The sequence below is a fragment of the Schistocerca gregaria genome, chromosome 3 (genome assembly GCF_023897955.1).
Source record: "Schistocerca gregaria isolate iqSchGreg1 chromosome 3, iqSchGreg1.2, whole genome shotgun sequence".
In the NCBI taxonomy this organism is placed as follows: Eukaryota; Metazoa; Arthropoda; class Insecta; order Orthoptera; family Acrididae; genus Schistocerca; species Schistocerca gregaria.
In genome coordinates this window covers 271,215,345-271,241,939 of record NC_064922.1, presented here as the reverse complement: position 1 = coordinate 271,241,939, position 26,595 = coordinate 271,215,345, and the positions used below count along the sequence as shown (strand labels likewise).

Here is a 26,595-nt window from a genome sequence, read left to right as displayed (position 1 = left end):
TAAACAAGAATACTTCACTGCCTATTATATCTTTGTTCTTTTTCATTTTCCATCTTTTATGTTAATATTTAACATAAAATGGCTTAGTATTTTAGCAAATAGTAATTTTATTTAATATGTGCATCTTCACATAGCTGTCATGCACAAAGCAGACAAATATTCAATCAATTCAGACACTCAGTTACTGGTTTGCACTCACTGTTTTAACAGTACAGTCGCTTTGTTATTAGTGTAGTTAAAATGTGAAGCTGCTATGTCAGTCAGACTCCAATAACCATTACAACGTAATGTTGCCAAGTCAGCTGTCTGTACAGCCACTTTAAAACCTCTGGTAAATTACTCTTATATTATGTGAAATGTTCATTATAAAAATTAATAACTACAAGCTGATCATTGTCATTGTCAAGACATATAGGAAAAAATAATAGGTAAATAACTTTACATACAGTCCACTTTAGCATCATGTGTTATTCAGGCAAGTACAACTACCCTCTAAAATTCTCAAAAAAGTTTGGTATCACCCTCATAACTGGCTGAGCTTGCATTTTCTTGATACCATAACCCTATTTTCAATTACTCTTTTGGCCAAAATCACAATGTACAGTCACCTATGTTGTTGTCGTTGTGGTCTTCAGTCCTGAGACTGGTTTGATGCAGCTCCCCATGCTACTCTATCCTGTGCAAGCTTCTTCATCTCCCAGTACCTACTGCAGCCTACATCCTTCTGAATCTGCTTAGTGTATTCATCTCTTGGTCTCCCTCTACAATTTTTACCCTCCAGGCTGCCCTACAATACTAAATAGGTGATCCCTCGATGTCTCAGAACATGTCCTACCAACAGATCCCTTCTTCTAGTCAAGTTGTGCCACAAACTCCTCTTCTCCCCAATTCTATTCAATACCTCCTCATTAGTTATGTGATCAACCCATCTAATCTTCAGCATTATTCTGTAGCACCACATTTCGAAATCTTATATTCTCTTCTTGTCTAAGCTATTTATCATCCATGTTTCACTTCCATACATGGCTACACTCCATACACATACATTCAGAAACGACTTCCTGACATTGAAATCTATACTCGATGTTAACAAATTTTTCTTTTTCTGAAACGCTTTCCTTGCCATTGCCAGTCTACATTTTATATCCTCTCTACTTCGACCATCATCAGTTATTTTGCTCCCCAAATAGCAAAACTCATTTACTACTTTAAGTGTCTCATTTCCTAATCTAATTCCCTCAGCGTCACCCAACTTAATCTGACTACATTCCATTATCCTCGTTTTGCTTTTGTTGATGTACATCTTATACCCTCCTTTCAGGACACCTCAATTGTAAATGGGATTTTCCAGATTGTGTACATTGTTCAGTCAGTTAGCATGCCTCACAGGGTAATTTCAAGCTGAGATCATGGAATATTGTCATTTTATTGCAAGAAGGGCTGCAACTTGGGAAGTTGGCCACCACAGTTATGTCATTTGAACATTAACCACTGTCACGAGACATAAATTATTTAAGATGTGTCTTGAAGTGGTTGCCTCTAGTAAAAAACAATAGCTGATCACTGCTACCTACAAATTGTGGCACTTAAGTACCACAAGGAGAATAATACAAAACTATTTGTTGATAAGGAAGGTACTGGTCTAGATGTAATGTTAACTTATGTGGGCATGCTGGAAAGTAATGTCTGCAAATTTTCATGTGAATACTCTTAAAGCTTTGTAAACAAAACAAACATTATTAAATTATACATCTTTATTCTTCACTCTGGCAATGAACACATTTCCCCCAACAAGAGACCAGTTTGTTGATACCGTCACGTTAGAATGTTTGACTTTGTTGACATAGCCACAAACTCACCTCTTCTTGCAACACTTCATCACTATGAAAGTGAAGTCCTGAAATGTGCTTTTTATGTTTTCGAAACAGATGAAGATCGGATGCAGTCTCGACAGAACTGTATGGAAGATGATCAATGAGAGTGAACCCAAGACGTCGGATTGGTGCAGATGTTTCAGCATTCATGTGCAGTCTGGCAAAGTCATGCTAAAGGATAGGGTGTTCCATGTGTGAATGAACTCGTCTGTGGTTAGAAACTAGATTGCAGCACCATGTTTCTCATGCACTGACATAGTTATGTTACATACTGCAATGTTACACATTACAATTTGGAATCCTCTAATGGCAGATGGTTGTAACTTGTGTCAGCGAAGTGGTAAAGTCGACTGAGTAATATGCATTACAAGTAATACCTAAACCAATATTGAGAACAGAATAAGAAATTTGGAGGTATTATTTTTTAGCATACCCTTATATACATGCGCTTATATTTTGTACATATCTACACGTAGAATTTTATACTGTCTTGTATTTTAGCAAGTCTTATGTTATAAACTAAACTAAACTCTGCCTGAACAGGCAATGAAGGCCAAATGATACCAACTGGTTGCCATGTTATCCTCAGGCCATGGACATCACTGGATGTGGATATGAGTGGGCACATGGTCAGCACACTGTTCTCCCGGCTGTAGTCAACTTGCAGGACCAGAGCCACTACTTCTCAATCAAGCAGCTCCTCAGTTTACCTCACAAGGGCACTCCTATATCATGCTTTTGACAAAATAGGTGCTAAATAAAGTAAACTGCTCAGCAATACAATCAACGTTTCAACAATGTGTTCATATTTCATGAGGATAATGCATAAGCACACAGATCCCATCTCATGAACAAATTCTTCCAAGAGGCATTAATGTATTGAATGGAACAGCCTGCACTATCTGCTAACATGAACCTGACTCAACTTGCTTGGAACTAGTTGAAACTTGCAGTTCATTGTCATACAGAAACCTCCTCACACACTATCTTGATTGCAAAGTTTAGATACTTTTTAAAAAAGTTTCTGGCAGATTATAAAATTGTGTGCCAGACCAGTACTTGAACCTGGGACCTTTCCCTTTCACAGGCATGTTCTCAGCAGCTGAGCTATCCAAGCATAGCTCACATCCTGCCCTCACAGCTTCACTTCCACCAGTACCTCATCTCTTACCTTCCAAACTTCACAAAAGTTTTGCTGCATGCCTTGTGAGACTAGCACTTCTGGAAGAAATGAGTACTGGTCTGGCACACAATTTTAATCTGCCAGGAAGTTTCAAAACAGTGCAATCTCTGGTGCAGAGTGAAAATTCTTTCTGCATTTTTTATAGTGTCATGTTTTATGTTACTATTCTCTGCATCCTCTGAATCTGAGTCCACACATATTTGCAATATACTGGTGGTTCATAACTTTTTTATCTTTGAGAATTTTATTTTCATATCTACTTAAAAGTAATCAGAAAACATTACATACCTCAAAATTTTTCTTCACAATGTCTAGCTGCATTTTTGCAAATGCTTCAATATCTTTTTCATCTGTGAGCTTATCCCCATAAACTCTTTGTGTCTCATGCATCCACAAACGGACCAAATCAGTTGGTGCAGTCACACAATCTCCTTGACTGAACAGAAGCCCCTATAAATAGTATCAAATAAATTTATGTTTTCTGCAAGGGATATGATGAACAATCCTGCAAACAACTGCAAATGTTTTAGGCACCATACAATAAATCAGATTAAGGATTGGTGCTAGCAATAAACCAAATTATAAATAAGAAAAATTACATTATTCGTTGAGAATTTTGCTCATTTTTAATAATGAAACAGCCTTAAGAAATGAAGAAGTTAGTTATTACATTTGTTAATTACCTTGATGCTGTGCATTTGAATGATAACTCAGTGTGATATGGAATATGTTAAGCGTTTATATAAATGAAACACAAATTTCATACGTTTTAATATCTGTTCAAACATTCCTGTACAAAAATAAAATGCCACATTAGAGTAAATTCAGTCTCTACCTTCGCAAATGCCTGAAAAAATGTTCAGTTCAATAGAGCTAATTCATTCATTAGTACCACTCATAATATGAGTGTGCAAAAACTATATCTGACTGGTCCTAGTCATGAGTGATTTTGTTTTATAAGTTGTACACACTTGAAGTGTTTCACCAGCCTGACACTATCCATCCCAATCTACAGCTCTACAAAAGATCTTGCTATATGCCTTTAGCAAAGCAGCTGGTGAACAGTGTCTAGTGAAGCTAGGACAACAGTGATACAGTAATTTCTAAAATAAAACTATAGCAATTTTTCAAACTCACAGATTCTGACAATAAGTACATTAAAAAGCGCTCTAGGACAGAGTATTTAATCTAAAAAAACTACCAGTCCAAACAGTTACATACAACTTACAAATACATAATTTCATGCACCTCCATTACTCTTAAAATATGTATGGGCCAAGTTTCAAGGATTACAAATAGATACAAAAGGTCTTAGACCTACTTTGATTATTGCTTTGCTGGGAAGAAAATTGAAAAATTTAATTATCTTTGAATCAATATTATTAATAGTTTTCAAAGATGTGTCCACACAACAAATTGTATATTTTGGTTTAATTTAGCCTATTAATGCCAAGTTGCACTAAAAATTTCATTCAAGAACGAGCTACCTGAAAAAATGTATCGGAATTTGAAGAAAATTTGTGTGGCATATATTCTGAGGATTCTCTACATGCTGGTATCAAAATGTCAAAAAATATAGATTATGGCAAACTAAGCTTAATGAAATGGTACTGCAACACAACTTGCAATCTGGTCAGGGCTACAACATGGCATGGCAAAACATAAAGTGTCAAGAAGTTCATGCCTGCTTTCTTGCAGTGTGTCTCCATTATGTGTGTCTGGCTTCTAAAGAAAGAACTAGCTTAAATTTCAATGTCCGTAGTTTAGTTTGCCTTATTTTTGTCTATGTGTCTGTTAACACTGATGGTCCTGCAAGTTTTGGGAGATGTCACACAGGTGTCCCTAACTCAAATTATATTAATACTGCAATGATAATCCCTTTCAGGGTTTGATCTGAGTGTTTTACTTTGAAGCAATGGCAACAATAACAGTTCACAAAACATAAATATCAAGAGATAATACCTGAAATACACTTGACAAATCTCTGAGATTGAAGAGATAATGAAACTTAACAGCTGTTGGAAGGAAGACCTGTGCTACTTTGTGGTGTAGTATTAGTGATGCAGACACCACATTGACGGTGAGGCGCCAAACAGTTGACGGAAAGCGATAATCTGGATCTGTCAGATGTTGTGACAATATTGATTGGTAAATTGTGTTGAGTGATTCTGTCCCGGGAAAACTGCAAAGATAAAAAACAGAAAATAGAATAATCAGGGAATGTAATCTGTAAGGAGTGCTTCAGCAAATATGGAAATTTCTGATATTGCCTAACAGATGACAATATAAAGACTGTATGAGTAATTCATATCACACAATTAGAAATACTTGAAAATGCATGTTCAAATAATTATTGTTAAATTTAAATGTTAAGAAAAGAAACATAATTTCAGTTATGTGTGAAAGGACAAATTATATTTTACAGACCTTTATGTAATAGCATTACCTCACACAAATTAAATATTACTGTATGAAAGTAAGGTAAAATAAAAACAGTGAATTGTATATTTCATTATAAATACACTCTAAAATTATTTATAATATAATTTATGAAGGTTGAAATGAAAATTCACCTAGTTACTTTGCAGGTTTAACACAATTAAATATTACTGTCTGACAGAAATATGAAATAATTTCTGATGAGTGGATTTGTATTTTGTTATTAATATTCTCTATACATTATTTATGATGCAGTTCAAATGCACCAAAAAGAAATCTGGCATAATTAATTTTTCCAATTGCCAAACATTTTGATTGGCTTCTAAAATTAACTAGCTTCTACAACAGATCTTTCCAAAACTCACAGCTGAATTCAACAATTTTCATGTCATTACCTATAAGTGAAATGACCAAGATGCTCCTTTAGAGAAAAGATGTCACTTAGTTGAAATACATACCTGACAGCAAACACACAAAAATGTCTCTGAAGACGTGGGTTGATTGTAAAACTACCAGCAGTGGGATTCATACATGCCACATATTGACAGTTGTGAATGTCCTTTAATGAGAGTTTTGTACGATCATACCAGTGACTATAATCCAGGTGTTGTCTAATAAGAGTATGTGGCTGGACTGTTCCATATGCATCTACCTGTGAAGCAAAATAATCATTAGTTTAGATCACAAATGCATTTAATATGGGAAAATACATAATGTAAAATTCAGTCTTCATGTGTTTGCCTGTCCTTGTTAATATGTTGTACACAGTGCTGGGTCATCAGTCAACAATGATCACCATCACTGAGACCAAGTTACAAAGTATGATAAATGAAATGAAATGATCGTATGGCATTTATCAGCTGGGATATCCCCTTCGTGGTTTGGCCCCTGTATTGCAAGTCTTTTTAGTTGACATTACCCCCTTCAGCGACTTGCCTGTTGATGGTGATGAAAATGATGATGGACACACGACACCGAGGAGTCCCCTGCTGGGAATAGAACCCAGGCCCCCTTGCGTGGTAGGTGGTAATGCTACCGCTGTGCTACAGAGGTGGACTCAGAAACTATGATAATTCCTGGGTATCTTTTATCTATAATCTGGACATTTCACCTAGCACCAGCATTTGTAAACATATAGTAAGACCGACAGTTCCTTTTTCTATCAGAAGAGAGGATCTTGGACAAAAAATGAGACTGCTAAAGCTTACAAATATAAAAAGATATAAAGGGAAGTAATCCATGACTGTGGGTCAAAGGGAATATATAGGATGAAAGGGAAAAATAAGATGGTTATCTATATGACTTTTCCTGAGACTTTTTCTATCTCTCTCTTACTTACGCAGTCTCTTATCATCCAATTAATGCTCTTTTGATAGAAGGAAGAACACCTGGTTCTGAAAGCTAACATTTTCTGTCATTCTCTGTCTTTCTATTTGGTAAAAAGATATTCTCTGTTCATATTATAATTTCAGTTCATTTATAATTTTGATGATTGTATTTTCTTGTGATATGTAGTTGCACCATTTTACATCACACAGAAATTTACTTAACATTGCATTAAAATAATACCGTAAGACTGTAAAATATCTGTGAGACTAATTAGTCATAAATTAACAATAAACAAGGAAGAGGCATTGAGTGGTGCACAGATACATTGATAAAATACTGCTAAATATTACTGAGCTATCGGTCTAAGTTCTTCTAAACATGGCACGGAAAGTACTGCAGAATGTAAGCAAACAGAAAAATAATCCTATTGGAATACAAAATGTATGAATATGTTCCTGTTTATTTACAAGACTCTGGCTGAAATATGGGGTACCAGCTGCCTCATTCTCCCTTCCTCAGTACTTTTAAAAAAATTTCCAAACATATTTGTGAATTTTTTAACATCATACAAGCTCATCCTAATTCTAAGTCACACATACTCACTAGTCCATCATTGTAAGTCGCTAATACTTATCCACTTCCATTTCCCCTTTCTCACTCAGTCTTTCAGCCCAACTCATTGTCATCATCTCTGCCTCTCTCTCTCACGGTCTCCTGTGCTACAGCCACAGTTCCCCTCATTCTGTCGTACTGCCACAGTCTCCTCTCACTGTCACTGTACCCCTCTTACTGCTAATATACCATGATGCCCCCCTCTTTCTCTTACAGTGCCATTGTCTCTTTTGCTCTTTCTGTAACACATCCTCCACTCACTGTCTTCCAGTATTTATTACTTTTCCATCATTCTGCTGCAGTCATTGTCTTCTTCTCTCAGTGCAAACAAGTGTGAATATATTTGCATGCCAAAAATTTTGGTAACATTCTTAAAGATGCTGAGGAAGGGAGAATGAGGCAGTTGTACCCACTTTTCAGACAGAGTCTTCCAAATAAACAAGAAGATATTCGCATTGTTTGTGCTCCGATAGGAGCATTTTTCTGTTTGTTCTCTTCTTTTTCCTGTTGCAGCAGGGCAAGTAACTTATATGAAAAGAAATGTATTAGTCAAACTAAGTATACAACACCTCAAGCCATATTTTACTTGCAAAAATATTTTGTATGTGCTTCAGTAGTACAACACAGGATTCCCAGATGATAACAGAGACACTTTACAGTATATTTCTCCATCCTAAGTCACATTATAAACTACATTTTCACCTCACACCTATTTTTACATTACAATCTCTGTATATCAGAAATGGATAGAGATATGAAGGAAATTTTCAAAGTTATTCAAGTTCAGGATCGTACGAACACACACACACACACACACACACACACACACACACACACACACACACACACACAAAATTGCTACTATTTGCTGTGCATAGTCATCTCAGGAACTGCAGCTTAGGTTTGGTTCCCAAAAGACAAATTTTAGGATGTTTCTCAATAACGGATAAAGATTTTTGAAACTGGTGACAGAATATACTGCTAAAATTTGAGCAATTTGCTGTGGTTATTTATTATTTAGATTTCACCTTATGCCAAATTTTACTTGTAGAAATAGTGTAACCTCTGTATTTTGGAAATGGGCAAAGATATCAAGAAAAGTTTCAAGGTTGCTCAAGATCATGATCTCATGAATATATCACAAAAATTTCAGTCATTTTCTGGTCATAGCCATCTTTTATCCTAGGCTGGGTTTTGGTCTGCTGGAAATGCCTAAAATAAGAGTAAAAATATCCTTTTTGTGGGATTTTCCATGGAACTGTCCATGAACCAATAGTGCCTCAACATAAGTTCCATCAGGCTCAGACCATATCAAAAACAAAAAGAACCAACTGATTTGCTCCATTTGCCTAAGCAAGAGGATGTGTGTAGTATTCATACTTTGACCCTGTACTGTAGGATAGTGACACTAAGATGATTCTTCTGTTGGGTATAAAAAATGGACTCTAGAACAAGGGCTATCCACAACACTTGACCTTATCCTTGTATCATGAATAGAACCTGAGGTATGAGTACCCGAAAATCCCATTTTTATGCATGGCATTTTGGAAAATACCAGGTACACATACCAATAATTTAGTAGTGAAGGCAAAAACTCCATGTTGAGTCAGCGATGGCTGCCAAACAACAGGAATCAATAAGGCATTTACAGTGGGGTGAAGGGTTGTGTTGGGTGGAGTGGGTGGGTGGAGCAAAGAGGCATGGAGTGTGAGGGAGGGTTTGGGGTGGGTGGATAACAGCTCAGAGGAAGACAGCAGTTGTGTGAGATGGAAAATGTAGGAGGGAGAGACAGAAGGTGTGCATGATAGGAATGCAGCACATGGACAATGGAGCAGGGGAATTCATGCAGCATATGATGACACTGACATGGGGGAGTGGACTGGGAGGGAGATATAGAACTGGGGAAGGGGCAACTGTTGGGAAGAGATTGAGTCCAGGTGCATAATCTTCCTGGCCTGAGTTGCTGCTAACCTGGGGCAACCACATCCTCTAGCTCCTCTTTTCTCCCTGCACCTGCCCCTCCTGACAGAACCCCTTAATCAAGTCTAACTGCCTAACAGCAGTCCTTACATTGTGTGGGGTGAGGGAGAGGGGGGGGGGGGGGGGGTGGCCACTGCCATCTGTGAATGTCTGTGTGTTCTGTCAGCATCTGACAAGGAGCTTAGTCTGACAGCGAAGTAATATCTAGCAGTATTCTACCAATGTGACTGTCTGCCACTTAATACCTTCTCTACAACATGAGTACAATCTATCCTTTTTACATTGCTGTCATTCCATCCTGGATTTTCCACTGTTTATGTCAAAAGTACATACACACCATTTTGACCATAACATATAATTCTATTTTACTGTAACATGCAATTCTATTTTCTTGAAATGGTTTACCTCTGGCATATTCATGTCATCAACGAAGTAAATTAATGTTTTGTTTCCTGGAGGACCATAATTTCTTCCTGCTTTCTTCTCCAGTGGACGTTCCAAAATTTTCTGAAGCATCTCTGTTGAATAACAAATGCAGCACATATTTTTAAAAGTAAAATATTTGTTGTAAAGAGTTTACAATATGATAATGGATATGCAAAAGAGCAGCACTGATCTCACTTGCTGAATAAAGCTGTTCAACTACCTGTTTCTTGAAACAAATACATGATGACCCATGGTTAACACATTTCCTTACCTGATGTGGTGTAGAAATTGAATGGCACATTAGCAACAGCATAATTCTCTGACAAGTTACACAGTTTGTCACTGACTAGTACTGTTTTCCCGACACCACCATTCCCTACCAGCATCACTGGTTGCCTCTTTTCCATAAGCATATCCAGAAAAAAACGTACCCTAATGGATTCAGATGTATGCACCAAAACAGCCTAAAAGAAACAAATACTGCATGTAAGTTACTATACAGGTAAATAGTTTTATATTTTTGTCATAATACTTATGACATTTCAGCTTACACAGGTCTTTGCAGGAGTTCCATTTGCAACTTGGAGTTCCATTTGGAACTTACAATAATAAGTGAAGAAGTGGTAGGTTTACAGGGGATATACAGTGTCATTTAGGAGGAAAGTCACATAATTTGTGAGGTGATTCTACATGTGAAAATAAACCATAAAAGTGCTATGAACATGTGTCCAATTTATGATTGTTACAGAACTGGATCAGATTGAATTCTACACATGTCCACAAATGGATAAGAAGACAAGTGTGAATATTGCTAATCAAAATGCTGTATGGACAGTGTGGTGGATTGAGTAATGGTGAGACAGCTGACCAATCCATCCTACGGGGTTTTTCCAACAGATGGCAGCACTGTGATGTTGCACCAAGGCAACAGCAGCAAGCGTACTAGTCTGCAATCATGGGTTGAATCAATAAGCAGCCATGAGGTCATGTGGGTTTTGAGCTTGAATGTTGTCTAATTGAGCAAGTCCACTGTGTCCTTATACACCAACATGCTGCATACTTTCACCCACAAAGAATATGCAAACATGTTTTTTGTGTGCGGGTACTGTAGTGGCAGTGCCCATGTCCTGATTGACAAATCCCCTGTGTCGGAGTATCTCTGTGCCGGAGTATTTTTCAAACGATGCATGAATCCAGAACATCACATAATGTACATGTAACATCGGAACATGAGGCCATCCAGTCAGCTGAGGAAATGGACGACATTATTGCCGTGGTCAACAGAATTCCACCACCAGTACATGACACATTAGCCATCAGCTCGATATTACTCAAATGCGCGTATGGCATATGTTACATTCAAAAGGCTTGTATCCATTCCATGTGCAGCCCGTGCTACATCTGTACACAGGTGACTCAGTAAGGAGACAATAATTTTGTGGATGATGGCTATACACAGACGTCATGCAATACTTTATTTGCAGATGATGCTACATTTACATGCAGTGGTTCATGAACACCCACAGTTCTCATACATGGGTGATGGAGAAGCCAAATGACAATACAGAAAAAAGATTCCAAATTAGGTTATCAGTGAACATCTAGTTTGGTATAGTTGATGACCCATTGCCAGTGTTCCTGCCACACTGCATGAGAGCCACAACACACACACATTTCCTATAGAAGACCGACTGCACTTATGGAAGATGTAACATTAGAACAATTGCAGCAAATGAACCTGCAATGTGCTGGATCACCGATTCATTATACCAGACTAGTATCCCAGTATCTGAATAACACATTTGGCTGTGGACAACCCACTAAGTGCCTGCCAGATCATCTGACCTAATCCCATTAGACTCCTGTTTATGGGGCAGGGTAAAGGGCGACGTATATGCTATGAAGACTGATACACATGAAGAACTTTATCACTTGTATCATCGATACTGTTGTGTGCCTTAAAGTCTGCCAAGATGATGTTTTTGATGTGCAACACAACACATTCTCCAACATGTTGACAAGTGCACTGAGTTGGAGGGGGGAGGGGGGGGGAGGCTATTTGAACATTTGAACACCTCTTGCAGGATGGATCAGTCATCCATCCCATCTTTAATCCATCCAGCACCATGCCAACACAATATTTCATTCTTGGATGTATAGTCTTCAACCCACTCCTGTTCCATAATTATCGAAAATCACATGTTCATAGGGTTTTTGCAGTTTATTTTCACCTGTAGAATCACCTCACAAATTATGTGACATTTATCCTGAATCATTCTGTGAATTAAAAATAATTGCAAATTTGATTAATACTAGAAACAAAATCATTATCTCCTCCTGAATGTGTGTGGCACTGAAGACAAAAGCATTATCAGGAAGATGGAGTAATTGTTTTCCTCTCCATAAATATTTTATGACCTTGCCCACACCTACTGATTGGCAGGCAATTGTTGCTAAATAAAGAAAGCTGTGTTAAAGTGTTTTGCAGCAGCCACATTCAGACAGACTTATTGTTTTCATTACAGGTTTCATATGAATGTAATGTAGCTACACATATTAATATCAGGGAATGTTCTGAATTAACTGATACCTCTGCCTCTTCCATTCCACAAAAAAACATTATTCTCCAAGAATGTTATTCTGATGTGATGGAATGCTGAATGTCATACAATTGGAAAATACCCATCATGGGGTACCATTTGTGCACCAGTTTTTACAATCAATGAGACTACACTGAAACAAGAGCTTGAAATGGAGGACACCTGAGATCATGCAGTGTTTCTAACTATTCAAAAATATACCATTAGAACCCTACTTTTAAAAACTGGCCAATGATAATTTAAACAGCTTTTTGCATGAGCAGGACCACAGCCACTATAAATTTATTGAGGGAAGATAGTGTCATACGTAGGCTGTTTTTATTTTTGAAATAAAGACTTTATTCATGCTTTTTCTTTATTAGCTGATTTTGCGCCTTGGACATTTTCATAGTACCTCTGTCAAGAGTGATACTGTAGTGACATATTTTATCTCCACACATTAGTGTGGAGAAAGTCTTATCTAACTGCATCCCTAATACAAGTTCCTTATGAATGTGATTGTAATGAACACAACTTTCACATATGTCAATTCCATATGTAATGATATAATTCAATCTTTATGTGGTTCTGTGTCACTGTAGCTGCATAAACCACATTGAAATCTGAAATAACAGATTTTAGTGTGTTTACACTGGCACATCAGCAAAGAACTGCAGAATGGTTGGATTTTATCAATTTACATACGAAACTCACATCTGTGAAAGGTGTGGCCATTGCCACCACGTCTGCACATTGGTTGCTGACCATTCTGTTCAGAATTCATGTCAGTTTTTTTGTTCTGTAGATGGAAGACACAGACTCCTGCCTTTGAAGTCTTCAGCCTTGGCAGGTTCCAATTACAGTAAACTGCAATCCATAATATGCACTTTCTTCCATTGCATCCTTACCTCAAAAGGTAACAATCATGTCAATTTACAGTGTAGCTTAATCTGTTAATATTTTTTATTTTCTGACAATAATAGTGGTGGTATATGGCAGAAAGAATAATCAACAGATCAGACGTTGTGTGGAATATGCCCTAAAACTGTGTATTTCATAAAATAATTCCTTAAATAAAATCAATTTTTAATATACTACATTTCTAAATCAGACTAAAAAGTATAAAATAATTTCTTCAAGCGCCATACCAGTTCCTAACCCTATGTGCACAGCCTTGAAAATATGTGATTGTGAATTTTTAATAGCTTTGAAAAGACTTCTAAATTTTAAAACGAAAAATGTGGGTATAGGACTATCCGTATGGGGTTAGGAATCTGTATGGGGCTGGAGAAATTATTTTATACTTTTAATCCAATCTAAAAAGTGGTAAATTAAACATTTATTTTGATTTAAATAGTTATTTTGTGCTATTTAGTTTTGGGTGTGTGACAATTTTCAATCAATTTCAAACATTTTGATGAGATTACAACAGAGATACGTAGTAAATGCCAATTTTTTTCCATTTCTCTTCACCTGTGTTAACCAATATATTGCTTCTAATGTGTAAAAATCATGAAGAAACTGGGAAAGTAGAAATTAGAGATATTAAAGCTCACATTGAGGCTTACCAACAACTACTGTTCCTGTGAACCATTCATAACTGGAACACGAAAATAGAAAAATGGCAGTGACACACAAAGTAACCTCCACCGCTCACCAGACAAGGAGGCAAGTTAATATTGCAGTGTCATCTTGTTCTTACTATATTGAAAATTTAAATGATAATAGTAAAACAAGTAAACTCTGCTACACATCTGACAAGGAGTTAGTTAATATTCCAGTGACATCCAATTCAGAGTTGGGTTAAAGGTTTCAAATCTCTAGCTTATTGAGAAGATAATTTAAAATTAATTACAAAATTAGTACCAAATGGAGAAACAGACAAGACAGCGACCTAATCAAAACATCATAAAATTACAATACATTAGAAACTGCACAGAAATAATCTTTATTTTTCAGCTAGACTGTCCCGAAATGCATTAGATGAAGGCTGTAAGACATACTGGAACGTTGGATTCTCTTTATTTTTGAAATGTCAACTGGAAATATACACACAAATGCAGTATCAAAAACTATATTCCACCAAACTAATTCAGTCAAGTGTTGCTACTCTAGGTTTCTCTCAGTATTCCAGGTCTCTCTCCTAAAGGATATCATTCTAGTACTTCTAAAGATAATTTAGCAGCATTAGTTGTAATCTACAAACAGAGATACAAATCCTGTGGTATTACATACAAGTTCTAAAGACAACAGAAAAAATAATATTAGTCATCAAAAATAAAACACTGTAAAAATCATAGCTCAGGTATTAGAACTACCCCATATTAGGCTGGTGTGATATTGAGTTCGATGATCTACACTGACAGCAACAAAACGGCCTCAAGAATAATCATTGTTTCCAGTAATTACACAGTTTGGCTGCTGTATTGTGTTGATTATACAGTCTCTTAACACAGGAACAAAGGTGGTAAGGTCTGATGGGAGTATGAAGACAGTATAGCATAGCACAGAAGCTACAGCCTACTCAGAAGGTTCTGAAAACATTTAATATTTTCACATTTTGTTGTTACTGTAAATAAATCTCTTTAAACTCACACCAACTTCAAACAGCTCTACTGACTGGAAGCATAAAATTACAATTCACACAACGTTTTATTTATTATGAGAATAAAAATGACATTTTCCAGTGACACTGGGCATTACATGAAACACTTCATGATCAGTAGCAGTAGCCATACGCTGCCTATGTCAGCTTTCAGCACTATGGCTGTAGCTTGTGAAAGGCATTTTTTCTTCTGAAGACTGTTTACAAGTGCACAGCTTCTTATGGACACCATACTGCTGACAAACAATCTACTGATTTGCTGAATCCTAGCTGATGCCATTAAGTCACCACCAGACCTCCAGCAGGCAGTCTTTCGCTGGGCTTAATGTTGGTCGCCTCCAGTGGACCATCTATTGGGCATACTGTCAAGCTCGTGCTGAGCTCAAGTCCGGCACCAGCTCTGCCTATGCCACAGCATCATACTGGGCACTAGCCATGCCCTCTCCACAGTCATGATTGGGTTTCATTCATACTTGATCAGGACCATCTTTTTAGTTGCATTATTTCTTAATCTGCATTATGCTGAACTGAGCTTGGTTGGGTGGTGCTGTAAAAAAGTGGTACTGGCATACTACCCGCGAATCATCACTCATGGATCACCAATTATTTGTGTGTGGCCTTATAACTAAGGACATAAAAGTATTGTGGGCTGGCTCCACCTACATATAACATCATAACTGAAAACATCTTAAAAGAAAGGAAGAGTGTATTGTTGAGAGTGAGGTCACTAGAGACAGAGCATTAACAGCAAGGACAGGGAAAAAAATCTGCCATGTCCTTTTCAAAGGATCCATCATGGTATTCACATTAACAAATTTACAGTAATAATGGATAATCGAAATTAAAATGGCCAAACAGGTATTTTTGATCCATGTTACTGCCCAATGCTAACTTCTGTGCCATTTCAAATGGTAAAATATCTTTTAAAACGCCAGAGAAATTACACTTGATGATTTTCTGGCAGAGCAACGGTCATATGACACAGATGAGGAAAGGAACAAATAACTGAAATGTGGGATAATAAAGGGAAGGCAATCTCTCACCTATAGCTTTCTAGCTCTTGCTCTTGCTCTAGCAAAGGTGCACCCAAACATACACACATGCAGCCATGGCAAGACTGCACGTTGATTATCAATTACTGAGAACAGTCTCCTGTGATATGCAGGGAAGAAGGTAGGGAAGGACCCACAAGGCCATGAGGGGATAGTGGGGTAGTGTGAGGTAGGCCTTTCAACCAATGAATCAGCTGCTTTATGAGATGGAAGGCATTTGGAGGGTAGACGTGAGAAAGTCAAGGAGAGGAAGAAAAGGGAGGCCAGGGGCGGGTGGAGGGAGGGTGAAGGGTGTGGAGAAAAGGATACTGTCCTGTCCAGCTCATTCACAAACTGATTTTCCACACAATCTCCTCCTCTAACACCAGTAGAGCTGTTAACCAAGAGACCAGTTAACCAGCCACCGACCTGCATTCCTCTGATCACTCAGTATTACCCTGGCCTTGAAGAGCTCAATCACATCCTTTGTCAGGGCTTTGACTACCTCTTGCTGTGCCCTGAGATGAAGGAGATCCTACCTAAAATCCTCCCCTCATCACCAAAAGTAATGTTCTGGCACCGACTCAACCTGCAGATTATCCTTGTCCATCCCTATTCCAATCCTGTACTTCATGAGTCATTTCCTTGTGGTTGGCCCAGGTGCAAGACCTGTCCCATACAGCCAGCCACCATCTCCTACCGCAGCCAGTCACAGGCATTTCCCCTCTTATAAAAGGCAGGGCCACATGTGAAAGCAGCCATGCTGTATGTCAACAATGCTGCAATTACTGTGCATCATTTAATGTGGGCATGACAAGTAAACAGCTGTCTCTAAATATAGTTCACTGGTGAACTGCTGGACATCAGTGTCCAACAGGTACAATATTTCAGCAAATGACCACTGCCAACTTCGGATGCACTGATGAACTGGCTGCTGGAGAGCCAGCACTGTGCTTTTATCTCCTCCCCCTCTCCCCCATAGCCCAATATTTCTACACATCATCCTTACTCCAAAATATTGTTCGCACTGGACATTGACATCTGGCACTTCATCCACAAACTATTTTCAGATGAAGGAGAAATTGAAGAATCAAACAACTTCCTAATCACATGAAAGGCCACCACAAAACTATGACAAATTGCAAAACTGACCATCCAGTTGCTGAACATGCCATATACCACAACACAAATGACTTAAACAGATATTAAACATGAGTGATTTGGATACTCCACTTCAGCAGTACTTTCTCTGACCTACACAGGTGGGAACTATCTCTCCAGCATACTGTGCACTCTTGCAAACCTCATGGCCTAAACCTCTGCTAACCACTTTCCCACTGCTTCATCTCACCTATTTCTTTCTCTCTTCCTTCCCTGTCCACACTGTGTATTGCCTCCCTTCACATCTGAGAGCCTCCCCACCCCCTCCCCCTTTATCTGCCAAACTCTCTCTCTCTCTCTCTCTCTCTCCCCTCCTTGTCTTCCTCTTCAACTCCAGCTTTCCTCTCCCCATTGCCCCCTCCCACTCTCTACCTCTTATATGCTCTACCCTTTGAACCCCTTTTGTGTTGTTGTGCAGCTGCTGAGTCATCTGTCGAAAGACCTGCTCTCATTAACTCACTACCCCCTCTTTGCCTCACACATTCTACCCAACCCCATCACCACCTCCATCTCACAGGCAATGCTCCCAATAACTAGTAATCAACAGTCAGTTTCACAGCAGCTGCATGTTCGTATGTTTGGATGTCTCTGCGGTTGCATGTGTGAATGCGTGTACTTTTGCTAGAGAAAGAGAAAGAGCTCAAAAGCTAGTGTAAATACCGTTTCCTTTTGTGTTTCTATGCACCACACACAACAGGTGAGTAATTGTAGATCCTTAATTTGAATGATTATTCCATACAAGATTTTCTATTGTTGAAATGTAGGAAACTCAGATTTTGTATATCGTCAAGTATCAATTTGTGGAGGGTAACTTACAACCAGAGAGTTAGCAGCAAAGGTGAACAAACAACTTTGCATCAGTTTAACTTGTCAAAAATTCATACATTTTAATAGTAAACCAATTCTGAAACAATTTTAAACTAAAATTTATTTTTTAATGCCTCTTCTATCCAAGCAATTGATGATTCCACAATCTAAGGAATTGTAATTAACTGATCTCACATAAATTAGGTTAACATTATGAATTATCCAACAATGAAAAAGATTGTGAGTTTTGAATGCTAAGTTCTTGTTACAAGTAGGTTTTCATTCTGGATTCCTTAATTAACATATAATGCAATTCTGTAGTTAAACAATTTGGATTTGTGTGTTTTCTGTGGTTTCAGAAAACCACTTCCTTGATAATACAGATATTGAAAGTTATTTATCTTAAAGGAATTTGGATGAATCTGTTTTTATGCCTGGTAGTCATTTCCTCCACACACCAAGCAAGTAGTGCGGGCAGCCACCCCACCAGGAGGACGTGGGTAAATGGCTTTCATCAACACCAAGATATTTCCTTGTATGACCTGGGATGTTTACCATGAAGTTACATGTTACCTCCACAGCATCTGGAGGCATCAACCTCACCGACAGGCATTGCGCCTGTCGCAGCAAAGTCCATTGTTGGCAGGGTACTACTTTGCTGCACCAGGTCATATGCCCTTGCTGTGCCATGCTGACATCCATCTGCTCCCAACCATTTAGGGTACCAATGGACCATGCGACGACAGCTACACCTTACACCTCAAGTCGGCAGAACCATCTGGCCACATCAGCAGTTCCGTCCCAGCACTACAAGTTGGCACACCCACAGTTTCATTTGTGTTCCATGCCAGTAGACCTGTTCCAGTTCATCGTGGTCTGCACCAGCAGCACATCAACTGTCACATGCTGGCAGCACCTGGGCATTAATGTCCTACATCTTCACACAATGCCTACTATGACTCTAGGGTTCGTTGTGTAGGTACATCACAGACAGTGTCATAGGAGAGATGTCTCTGTTACACTGTTGTGAAGATACTCATTGAAGAGCATTATAACTGGGTTTCATTTTGTTAATAAAGTTATTCTTCTGAAGTGTCTTTGATCACTCATGAGTATGAGAGTACTTTATTGATGATCAGATAAACAGTTTTGTTTGTGAAGAATCTGTCTCTCCCACCTGGTACAAGTGTGTTTTATAATATTTTAGGTCTATGCATCAAATGTCTTAGTAGTTGTCCTTTCAGCATAGTTCAGGTGACTTGTTACCATGTGTAGCAATGCATATTCTCATTCAAGCTGCTGGTCTGTTGTTTTCAGTATTTTAAGGTTCAAGTTTGTCATTCGTGGACAGTGTTCTCATGCACAGACTGCATGTTTGAAGTTCCTTATAATGTCTATCTCATTGTCGGAGCTGCTACTGTCTCATGTCACTCCCTTCAGGAGCAGCAGGTTCAGATGTTGTTACAGGGTAGTGTAATTCAGCTCACTCAGGTTTTGCCTACTACAGTTGTGTCTCAGCATGCAGCTCCCATTTGTGTGTTTTCAATGTACCATCAACAGTTGAGTTGCATTTTATGGCCTATGGCATCAAATGTATGCAATGCAGTGCTCATTTTCTTACCAGTGTAGTTGCAGAAATTTTTCATCAGTGTCGTCAGTTCTTCCCCGACTTTCCCCTGGAGAACTTAAGAGTATGATTTACTGGTGGAACAGTTAAATGTACATTTTCTTCATGTCACTCACCTCCGGCTGAGAAATGCACGCCCCACGTCCTTAGTTAATGACAGTCAGTCATTTTCACAATGTTTGAGTGAGCTTGCTCCTGAACAGAGTCCAGACAGGGCATCTGTCAGTTTTGTATGTGGCCAGCTGGTACATCTTCCATCAGGTTCTTTGGAGTGTTGTTGTTGTGCCATGTGCCATTCTGTGTCTTGTTCTCAAAGTTCTATGGTGGCTGTACTGTCACTCTTGGCATAGCCCATGATGCCACTTAATCTCAATGTCAGTTCTGTTGGCACTGGCCCTGTTATGGTTTTCCCCCTTCACCGTCAAGCCTGTCAGTGGTGACATCAGCCCCGTCATCAGTCCGGACATCACCAGTCCTGTCCTGGCTGGGCCTTCTATCGTCTGTATGCGAAAATGTCAGTCTTGTTATTAGTTCAGTGTTCACATGCTTTGAACACTGGCCCAGTAACGTCCAGGTCTTCATGATGCTACTTACCATGACTCTAGAGTGCGTCATGTAGGCATGTCACAAAAAACATCGTAGGAGAGATATTTCTGTTGTATAGAGTTGTGTGGATAGTCATCCAAGGACATTATAAATGAAGTTATTCTTTTAAAAGGATAGCCACTTAAACCAGGAAAAACATCCCTGAGAATTTCAAGTGTGAGGAGGAAGATGGTGTCAAGAAGCTCATGACAAACTAATGGTAAGCGGGGAGAGAGCATACAACAATAATGACTTTTCTTCCCTCTCAGTTGAGCTATGTATCAGCCATAAGCAGCAGTGTAACTGCAGGTTTTAATCATCAATAATTTATTAAAAATAATATTCACATAATTAACACACTTTGAAACAGTAAGTATTTTAAAATTTATGATTTATAAAACTCAATAAAGTTCAATTTCAAAGCTAAGTGAAAAATGAAGACTGCCCCAAGATTTCATGAAATTCCTGTAATTTCCTCAGGTTTCCCTGATTTTTCCAGATTAAATGTAATCCCCCAAGAATTCCACATTTTACAGAAGAATCACCATCCTGTTTAAACTGTCTCTGAACTCTCCTCACTACAAGGATACGTTATAAACAAAAAGTATTTTGAATTCATATGCCTGTTCTTTAGTTGTCAACTGTGAAAGTTTCAGGTCAACATCATAACAGATTTTTGCAATAATTTCATCTTATTAAAAAACAGTGCCCACTGAGGAGAGGAAAATAACATTATTTGAATTACTCACGTCATCTAATCTAATTACCTGAAGTGGTATATCTGGGTCAAGTATGAAACGAGGTAACTTCTCGGTCCATGGCACAAATGTTTTGGATTCTGAGTCAATGTAGTAGTCAAAGACTGTTCCTTGGGCTGGAAATTTCACTGATTTGAACTCATTCACCCACCATTTTGTAAATTCTACACGGTAGTCAATATTCTGAAAAAAGAATTTATTTCAAATTTTTTGCAGTAATACTGACAGCAAAATAACACAACCATTAAAATATCTCTTTTTACCACCATGAAATCCAAATCATAAATATCTGTTTACAAGTGAAGCAGGAAAATAAAGAAAAAAAAAATAAAGAAAAAATTTAAACCAAAAATTTTATTTGTTCCTTTCATTGATGAAGCACCTTATTTTTTTATCTTCATTTTTTTACCACATAAACTGCAAGACTTAGACAAATAATTATATACAAATAAATTAATAATAATAATAAATTAAAAGAAATTAAAAATATTCGTCTACCTGAATTAATAACATGGAACTGAGAGAAGTGTGGTTAAAATACTTGTTTCCACCAAACTAATTACAGCTGAAAGCTGTGTTTTCATATCAGTATTATGAACATTCTTAATTTAATCTATCAAAAATACTGTTGTTGAAAGATAGCATCTGAATGAAAATACTTAAAAAAAAGAAAATTACACAAGTTATGACCCCCTTAAAAAATCCTAACACATTCCACGTTTTTCCATTGCCTTTAAGAGCACAAATGTTGGGAAATAAATTGTACTCTTTGCTCTTTGTATTTGTTGAAACTTAAGCATATATGTACTAGTTGAGCTACTATTGGTTTATTAACATTTATTTCTAATCTACTGCACTACAGATCAGAGTGGAAGCTAGGAGGTGTAGGTTAGTTCTCCCACCCCTTAGCTTCACTTTGTGAGTGTGAATGAGAAGCCATTGGCCCAGTCTGGCTTGGTCCCTGACTAATCTCACACTGTTGTCACCGTGTCATTTCTGCCACTAGTGCCATCAAGGTACGATTATAAGATGCGAAGACCCAAACACTAACTGTTATCAGCATTTATGAGGCAACTCTTCACTTCATTCATGCTGCTGTTGATATGCCTTTGCAATTGTTTTGCTACCAACCATTTGCTTATATGCTCACTTTGCTACATTTGCAAAGAGACTTGAGATTTTCATCACATAGCATTGATTTCCTTGTTTGCAAATTAAGATGACTGTGTCTTAAGACACAAAGAGCCCTACAGTAGAGTCATGTACAAGGAATACAAATTTCTTGGAGACTTTAAAGACAATGCCACAAGAGGAGAAATTGTATCAACACCACAGACTGCAAGAGTGTGCAGTGTTCCACTAAAAACCATACAGATAATATTTATGAAAGTACAATCTCCAAGGAAAGATGTTAATGGAAGAAGAATTGTCAATGAATTGGATTATCTCTAGAAAAACATTGTTCACCAGAATCCTTTTTAATTTTACAGCTGTGGCAGGGATATGCACGTCAGAAAGATAAGCATCATTGTCCTATTATTTATCTCAGTGAGATCTGGCAAAATAAAAATCATGCCACGGAGCACAGCTGGCATGATTAAAAGGTCGATGATGGTTTGCAAGTGATGACTGGCAAAGGAAACAGACTTACTGTTGGTCATTCAAGATCCCTGAATATGGTTTCGCCAAAACTGCAAGGATACAATTTACATCCTGCATAATCAAGCAATTGTCATGAAAACAGGAATAGTGATGTACATAAGTACTGATTTTTATAATTATTGCACAATTTAGGAGAGGGTTGTGCAACTGTAATGGACATAGCTAGATATGTTGTTCAAGAAAAAACAGAAAATTCTTGATTGAAATACAAAGAAGGAAAAAGAAATTGAACAGTGACTACAAGAAAAAACTATTTAAATTTTGGGCTGAGAGAAAACTATTTCAATTTTGGGCTGCTATACAAAAGTGGAAATGCTGAACCAGGTCAGTTGCCACAAGCAATTTGAACTTGACAGCTTAGCAGCAGTTATGTGCTGACATTCATATTCTGCCAGATATGCTTCATAGCATGATTTTGGTTTATCTAGGTTGCACTGATATAAATAAAAGGATGATGATGGATTTCCTTTCTGATGTGCACTTTCCACACTGAAAATTACAGTAAAATTACTTTCTGAAAGATGAAATCTTCAAAATAGTTAGTTGAAAGTGTTGACTCTTCAGGTAGAGAGCTTTGATACTCTGAGTTATACATAACATGGCAATTAAACAACAGTAAATTGCATTAAATGTTATGTTTACTCCCCCCCCCCCCCCCACCCCCACCACCATCGCCAAGCTGTAAAGACTGTTTCCAATGTCTGCTCCCTTTCCTGTCTCCTCCAAAAAATTTCTCAAGATGAGGTAGGTCTGCTGCCAGACATACACTGCCTGTGCCAGCAGTTTTCTCAATGTTATATGTAGGGAGCAGATGACATTTGTTTTGTGTTTTGTACTAAAGCCAATATGCAAAGTTAAGTAATTCTTACATGCTCACACAGTCAAAACTGTAATAGCTTTAAAATTTAACAAATGAGAAGTAATAGTGTATTTGACTGTAATATACTTTCTAAATCTCAGAATAATACAGTAAATGGAAAGTCTGATGCTTCCCTATAGTGTTTTCCAAACATTTCCCTGACATATAATTTTGCCTTCATAATAAAGTGTTTAAAATAAGTAACTGTCCACTTCCAATGACTCAATCTTTATTGCAATGTGCTGTCTGCCAGTTTTGATTATCATATCATTTTCAAATAAATCTCTTGTAATGCACTGTGTGTAGATGTGCCAGACAGCATTGCCTGATGACATATTTAGCTGGCTTCACCTTGACACATGTAGGCTGAAGTCTTCTGCCTTGTGATAACTAAGGTGTACAGTCAACACTTGAGGGGGAAGGATGCAAAAAACAGTGGAGTGAGTATTGTCTATACTTCTATACTTTCCCCTCCAGCTGCCAGTTTCACTCCTCCCTAGTATAATGTGAATATTCTGAGTAACACAATTCTCTGTCATTGGAAGACAAAAATACAAACTGAATAATTAACTGACATGCTGGCTCACTTTTTTGGTCTCAAGAGCTTACAGGTAGACAGGCTCAGATGTTCCTACTCTCCCAACTTTATCATTCACTTTGCTGCAGATGCCCTTAACCTTCATTTATCACACTATTGTTTTCACATAGTTTCAGCACTCTTTTCACACTTTATGTATCAGGTTCTTGTATTGTCTATGAAACCATATCCTATTGTAAACATTCAACTATCTATATTTTATGCATTACTGCTTTGCATTTGTTACCTAACAAGGAAATTGTTGTGACAGTGCCACGACATTTAACAGTGCCACCACGACAGTACGCGCAAACACCGATAGAGGCGCTCTGAAACTCGGCTGAGCGTGGGAGCGCCACCTAGCTATGAACGGCGCCAGCCGCATGTCACGGCATGGAAGTCAAAGACGAGATACTGAGTTGTTATCATGTAACCAGCTATTGTTTCTAAGAGAGCGTGTTTGAATATCCATGCAATTATTGGTGATTAAAGGTTATAACACTTTTTGGCGACGAGGTTGGATATTTTCACTGCGTTGTGGATTTGCATGTTCGTGATAGGGCAGACATGGAACAGCTTATGCAAGTGCTCATTTAACAACAAACACAGCTGACGGCTGCTATTAAGGCTCAACAAACACAGCTGACGGCTGCGATTCAGGCGTTGTCAACGTCGCTTACTCATTGTCTGTCTTCCTCTTCTCCGCCTCCATTCCCTCCTTACAACAAGGCCGCTAAAGACTGGGAGGATTATGAGAAGCGTTTGCGGCAACACTTCTTGGCTTTTGGCGTTGTCGACGCTCCTATGTGTAAGTCGTTATTTCTATCTTGGATTTCCCCATGGATCTATCAGCTGCTATCTCAGTTAGCCCCTCTGCGGGAACCTGCCTCTCTGTCCTTCTAAGCAATGTGTGACTTATTGTCTAACTATTACTGAAAAAACACCCACATCGTTGGCGCCCATGTGGAGTTCTACCGGTGTCATAAACAGCCCCATCAATCTTACCGGGCTTGGGCGGTGGAACTACACGGTCTGAGTAGGAAATGTCAATTTGTCACGGACACTCATCATGAGTCTTATGCTGATTCAATGGTTAGGGATGCTATTCTACAGCTTGCTCCTGATAAAGAAGTTCAGCAACGTGCCCTACAACTGCCAAACCCATCGTTGTCAGAAGTTCTAAGCATCGCTCAATCCTTTGAAGTGTCTCACGCTGCTGGAGCGCAAATAGGCGCGTGGAGTGATGTATATGCTGTACAGTCCACTTTCAACATGGACAATTTGCCTGTTTCACAGGAGAACAAAGATGTGGCGGCAGTTCACTTGCGCAAACAACGTCGCGTTGGGCCGCAACGTTCGCAGTAAAAATAGCAACCACAGAAGCAGGTTCGTTCCGCACTTCCTTCTTGTCCACATTGTTTCGTACAACATGACAGGGCCGTGTGTCCAAAACGTTGGCCCACGTGTAATTCATGTAGGAAAAAAGGTAAAAAAGGTCATGTTGCTTCTGCGTGTCAGTCCCCTAAAGTTCTCGTCGATGAGGACGAGGCATAGGACATGCATGTTAACTGTGTGCTTTCTCAAACAAATAAGTTATTTGTTACTGTTCGTGTTCTGGATAAAGACATCTGAATGCAAGTGGACACTGGCTCTGCAGTGACTCTAATTAATTCTCGCACATATTTGGAGTTGGGCTCCCCTCCTTTGTCTCCAGTTACGGGAAATCTGAGAACTTATAATAAACAGAAAATTCCTATCATTGTCTAGTTTGATGCTTCCACTGCCTACAAGTCTGTTGTTAGGCTCCTCACGTTTTATGTGGTGGATCATTCGGGCACTGAAAACCTGTTCGATTATGATGCTTTCCAGTTGTTCGGGTTCTCCATTGATGATGATGTGCACCTCATATCTGCGGATATTCCGTATCAGCAGCTGGATGGATTGTGTTATGAATTTTCGTCTGTGTTCTCTGCTGGTCTGGGTCATGCCAAGGATTTTGAAGCCAACATTACTCTTAAACCTACAGCTCGCCCTAAGTTCTTCCGGGCACGCCCTATTCCGTTGGCATTGCGTGCACATGTCAAGGCTGAGATAGACAGGTTAACAGCTTCAGGGATTCTCCTTCCTGTTACCTCCAGCGAATGGGCATCGCCAATCGTGGTGGTTTCTAAACCAAACGGGAGTCTGCAATTGTGTGGTGATTTTAAAGCCACTGTCAACGCTCAGAGCCTCATTGACACTTATTCTCTTCCTCATCCTGAGGTGTTATTTACCAAGCTCGCTGGGGGCCAGTTCTTTTCCAAATTTGACTTATCAGAGGCGTACCATCAGTTGCCGTTGGATGCTTCTTCAAAGGAATTTCTCATCATCAACACTCCTTGTGGGTTGTATCAGTACCAGTGGTTACCATTTGGCGTCGCTAGTGCGCCGGCCATTTTTCAACAGTTTTTGCAACAGCTCACAGCTTCTGTTCCCAGCTGCATAAACTATCTGGATGACAT

The 26,595-nt window shown here is 38.6% G+C and overlaps 1 protein-coding gene across 1 annotated transcript in view; it reads right to left on the bottom strand.

Moving 5' to 3' along the window:
* Positions 1-26,595, bottom strand: part of LOC126355394 (dynein beta chain, ciliary) — a 677,699-nt gene that overhangs the window by 238,593 nt on the left and 412,511 nt on the right. The window contains exons 45-50 of the mRNA XM_050005692.1: positions 21,006-21,179; positions 10,115-10,307; positions 9,823-9,935; positions 5,955-6,148; positions 5,020-5,239; positions 3,346-3,507 (exon numbers count right to left, since the gene is read on the bottom strand). Of these exons, the coding sequence (XP_049861649.1) occupies positions 3,346-3,507; positions 5,020-5,239; positions 5,955-6,148; positions 9,823-9,935; positions 10,115-10,307; positions 21,006-21,179 (1,056 nt within the window). The remainder of the gene's footprint in view (positions 1-3,345; positions 3,508-5,019; positions 5,240-5,954; positions 6,149-9,822; positions 9,936-10,114; positions 10,308-21,005; positions 21,180-26,595) is intronic.